We start from the raw sequence: 5,213 nt of genomic DNA on the forward strand, positions 1-5,213 counted from the left end.
AGTTATGTTGGGCTTTTGACGGCTGCGTCGGCCAGACAGAGTGGATCAGTAGCTCGGGGACTTCACGGGAACTCAACATAGTTTCCTCGGGTTCTAGTTGCAAAGCAGCCGACATGCGATTGCACGGGCTCCTGTGATCCACTGGATTTGTACTTGCTTCGCCCCTGGTCTCTTTCTAACTTTAAAGAAAAATATAAAGCCGGCCTACCTGGCTGCGTGACTCTTTGCTCTTTTCGCGTTTGGCATTGACCGGTTTACGCTGAGAAATAAGAAAGTGGTAGTCAGGAAACCATGACCTCGAAAGACGACGTCAAATGTTCCCCCGCGGTGCTGGAGGAGCGGAGACGCAGTCCGCTGGACCACCTCCCGCCGCCGGCCAACTCCAACAAGCCGCTCACTCCGTTCAGTATCGAGGACATCCTGAGCAAACCGGCGGTGAAACGGAGCTACTCCATCTGCGGCGCGGCCCACCTCATCTCGTGCGAGAAGACTGCGGGCCACGGGCTGTCCGGCCGGGCCCTGCTGAGCCAGACGTCCCCGCTGTGCGCGCTGGAGGAGCTGGCCAGTAAGACGTTCAAGGGGCTGGAGGTCAGCGTTCTGCAAGCCGCCGAGGGTAGGAAGCCGCGGGGAGATAACATCCCTCTGCTCTGTTTTGATGTTTGTTGTGTTATTGTTGTCATTCTTTTGTTGTTTTTTTCTGCGCGAGGACACTGCTGGAGAAATATTAATTCCCCCATTTTCGAAGGATTTAGAAGCGTCTGTGGTGGAAATATTGGAAAAGATTGTGTCTGGAATTTGGGGATCGTTTAATAAAAAACGTGGTTATATATTTTTTTGTTTTGACGTTGATTTAAGCTTTATGATATAGGCCTTGCTGGAGATATATATAGACATAGGGCAAAAGCTTTTGTAGCCTACAGGCCTTAAATACACAGAGCTTTTGTTGGGGTGAAACATCATTTATATGCCTTTTCTCCACGGAGCCACTAAAATAACTACAACAATGACACGTAGTAAATAATGATAACCAGTAGAGGTATAGCTACATGCTGAAGAACGGAAATACTGGAAAAGGAAAATGTATGCCTTCTTACAAATCACAATTTAGGCATGGCTGATGATAATAATACCTGCTGAGCTAAAGTACGATTAAACCCGTAAAATACGCCTTGTTGTTATGGTTGGGATTGTTGTTGTTCTTGTGGTTGTTCTTGTTGATGTTGTTGTTGTTGTTGTTGTTGTTGTGAATGTTGTTATTGTGTTTGTTGCTGTTTTGCCAAGACTGCAAAAAAGCAAGCATTCACATTTTTTTTATAAATGAATCCATGCACACACGAGGACTGACATAACCTCTCTCACAGGTAGGGACGGACTGACGCTGTTCGGCCAGCGGAATACTCCCAAAAAGCGACGAAAGTCGCGCACGGCCTTCACCAACCACCAGATCTACGAGCTGGAGAAGCGCTTCTTGTACCAGAAGTACCTGAGCCCGGCGGACCGCGACCAGATCGCCCAGCAGTTGGGTCTCACCAACGCGCAGGTCATCACCTGGTTCCAGAACCGCCGCGCCAAGCTCAAGCGGGATCTTGAAGAGATGAAGGCGGACGTGGAGTCGGCGAAGGCGGTCGGTGTGGTGGCCTTCGAGAAGCTCGCCAAACTGGCGGAGCTGGAGAAATGCGCAGCCAACGGCGCGTCGCCGCTGCAGAACCACAGCGAGATGGACTCGTCCTCCTCTTCCTCGCCGCGATCGAACCTGGAACGCGACACGTCGGACACGAACCACCTACTGACGGCGTCCTCGTCGCCCGCCGCGTCGCCGTGCACGGATGGCTCGAGCGTCAAGTGCGGCTCGGAGGACGAGGACGAGGAGATCGAGGTGGACGACTAGCTGGTGCACGAGACTCACCCGATGAAGTGCCCCAGTAATGCAAGACTTCGCAGGCAAAATAAACTGTACGATGTGGATGAGGAATTAACGCATAACGCATTACGCACGGACCGCCGTGTTGCCATAACATAAAATTAAGCTTAATTTGTAATACAGTGGTGTCATATAGCAGGGGTCATTTTGTTATGTTGCATTTTATTCATATGTTGGGATTCAAGGGAAGCCTCCGTTTTTTTAAAAAGAATATATGTAGGCCGGCCTATGTCAAAATACACATGCATACAAGTCCCACATTTACCTCTCACACACACACACACACACACACACACACACACACACACACACACACACACACACACACACACACACACACACACACACACCACACACACACACACACACACACGCACGCACGCACACACACACACACACACACACACACACACACACACACACACACACACACACACACACACACACGCACACACACACACACACACACACACACACACACACACACCACGCAAACACACTCACACACACACACACACACACACACACACACACACACACACACACACACACACACACACACACACACACACACACACACACACACACACACGCACACACACATTTTAAAATACTATCACAAAGATTATGGTGCTGCATGTTTAATTTTATTTAATCACCCTATGATCTTTCTTTTTTTAACCGATGAAGTATCAGAACGTGAATCTAAATCGCCTTGGCATTATTTTCTAGATATAATATCTTATCAGATGTAGCTCGACTCGACACGACACGACTCGACACAACTCGACACGGTAGCAGCGCGGGTGCTTTTCCACCGCAAATAGTACCTCCGGGACGTGGGCGGGGTCGTCTGTGCGAAAGGGCCGTGACGTATTTTTGTACGCGACGCAAACAACACCTACGTAACCCACACATGGACAGAACCCACATAACAACAATGGAGTACATCGATGCGATGGTATTCGTGTTCGTATTATTAGCTGGCATGTTGAAGAAGTGGAATATGTTGGCTGCGGCGCTACTATGGCTGTTCTATCGTTACCAGCATGGTTGCCATGTCGCTCTCATGACTTCGTCACACTCTCTGGCCAATCAGTGGCCGGCCGTCTGCCAACGTCACCTTTTAGCATCGGCTCAGCCGCTTGGAACCTAGAGCGAGGCGGTACTAGAAAAAGCAGCCACTTGAGGTACTAGATCGCGGTGGAAACGCAAAAAAGGCGAGCTGAGTCGAGTCGAGTCGAGTCGTGTCGAGCTGGTACCATGCAGTGGAAAAGCGGCATAAGTGCCTTTTCGGAGCCTGAACAATACGTTAAATTGTATAAATTGTAATTTAGGCTATACATATGGAATGTAAAATAAAATTGTATTTCCAAATATTGTATGACAATTATTTGATTTCAAAACGATCAAAAAAACGTTTATGTCTATGATTTACAGAAGAAAACTATAGGCCTCGGGCTGCGTGTATTATATTTATTTAGGAACATCGAAGAGCGTTTATTAATGTATTTCTAAGCGACAAAAACTCATAGATAAAATAATATGATAATAACAATGTGAAAAACACATACATTTTGATTATCATAATAAAAATAAAACATATAAAAATAAACCAACCACAGAGAGTGACGTGAGAAGCCCAATCTGGACGGGAGCGTCATATACACAGAAGTGGTCCTTTTCATAGTATTTCTATGTGCTTCTGTGTGTGTGTGTGTGTGTGTGTGTGTGTGTGTGTGTGTGTGTGTGTGTGTGTGTGTGTGTGTGTGTGTGTGTGTGTGTGTGTGTGTGTGTGTGTGTGTGTGTGTGTGTGTGTGTGTGTGTGTGTGTGTGTGTGTGTGTGTGTGTGTGTGTGTGTGTGTGTGTGTGTGTGTGTGTTGCTACTGCTGTGTGTTGTTGTTTCCGTTATTACACCGGGTTCATGCGTGAAGCCGGCGGACAAATGACGGCTGTCCCCCGGAGTGACAGCCACAATGGGACAGAACGGGTCTCCAGCCGCGCGCAATACGGAGACAAGCGTGTCCCATCCAAACACCTCCTGGGCCCCGTCGTTACCAAGGGAACAAAACGTTCGGAGGCCATATGGTTTCGGGGTTCTACTCTCAATTACCAGTCAATTTGATGGATTGACTTGCCCGACTTTTAAACAATTTAGCTCGTTTTGTAGCCAATAATGCATATATGGCCTGTCTTATCCTTATGGGCCTGCTGCCGCCTAACACGCCTTTTTTTTCAAACAATTTCTTTGTTGAAGCTTTTAAACAAGGCCATGCATCACAAAGGATCTCCTCTCTCAGAGGCGACGACGGAGGGGTTTGACCGCGTGAGGGGTCCTGAGATAATTTACTGATTACACGATAGACTACTCAGACGGTTTATTGTTTTGTGCTTCATTGCATTTTTGCATTTATTTCCCTTAACCCTGTCAGAAGTTGTCATTTAAGGTAGAAATATTTATGCCTTTTGATTTAAATATTTTTATTTTTCCGACTTGAAATGCAATTTTTTCTTCTAGGAAGAAAAAAATATTGCCGTATAATTATTGAAAATGATTGAGATTCGTTTTATAATTACTTATTGAAATGTAAACGTCTATAATTGTCCTACAATTTATAATACTAAATAGCGTCGATACAAATTAGACATTTAGGAAATAAGATGATAAATAAAACATCTGATATAGAAATACATGTGTAGAAAATATATATTCGACTATAAGACAGAGAAAGACAGACATAGACAGAGAGAGCGAGCGAAAGAGAGAGAGAGAGAGAGAGAGAGAGAGAGAGAGAGAGAGAGAGAGAGAGAGAGAGAGAGAGAGAGAGAGAGAGAGAGAGAGAGAGGGAGGGAGGGAGGGAGGGAGGGAGAGAGGGAGGGAGGGAGGGAGGGAGGGAGGGAGAGAGAGAGAGAGAGAGAGAGAGAGAGAGAGAGAGAGAGAGAGAGAGAGAGAGAGAGAGAGAGAGAGAGAGAGAGAGAGGGAGAGAGAGAGAGGCCCTATCTAGATAATCAACGAATCGTGAACTTCGTTCAACAGACACCTTGGGCTTCGTTTCATGGCGACAGGTTAATAATTCTGTGATAACATTTTTGGGGACATCTTTAATTATCTCGTGACCCACTGTCACGTGCTGAATGTAGGCCACGGAAGCCTGCTATCATAGTAATTAATCTCCAACTTTATGTGCTCATGCGCATCTGTAACTCTCTCTCTGAGAGAGAGAGAGAGAGAGAGAGAGAGAGAGAGAGAGAGAGAGAGAGAGAGAGAGAGAGAGAGAGAGAGAGAGAGAGA

General features: G+C 46.5%; 1 protein-coding gene across 1 annotated transcript; it reads left to right on the forward strand.

The window, feature by feature from the left end:
* The first annotated feature begins 291 nt into the window (after positions 1-291).
* lbx1a (ladybird homeobox 1a) lies at positions 292-1,888 on the forward strand. The gene is made up of 2 exons (XM_056610246.1): positions 292-613; positions 1,362-1,888. Exons 1-2 carry the CDS (start codon positions 292-294, stop codon positions 1,886-1,888), a joined length of 849 nt encoding a protein of 282 aa, XP_056466221.1.
* The last annotated feature ends 3,325 nt before the right edge of the window (positions 1,889-5,213 follow it).

Source organism: Gadus chalcogrammus, chromosome 15 (assembly GCF_026213295.1).
Source record: "Gadus chalcogrammus isolate NIFS_2021 chromosome 15, NIFS_Gcha_1.0, whole genome shotgun sequence".
Lineage (NCBI taxonomy): Eukaryota > Metazoa > Chordata > Actinopteri > Gadiformes > Gadidae > Gadus > Gadus chalcogrammus.

Bases quoted from the DNA above. Each gene is read 5' to 3' on its own strand.
- lbx1a (XM_056610246.1), top strand. From the start codon at position 292: ATGACCTCGAAAGACGACGTCAAATGTTCCCCCGCGGTGCTGGAGGAG. The intron at 614-1,361 runs GTAGGAAGCCGC...CCTCTCTCACAG, and splicing joins CGTTCTGCAAGCCGCCGAGG to GTAGGGACGGACTGACGCTG.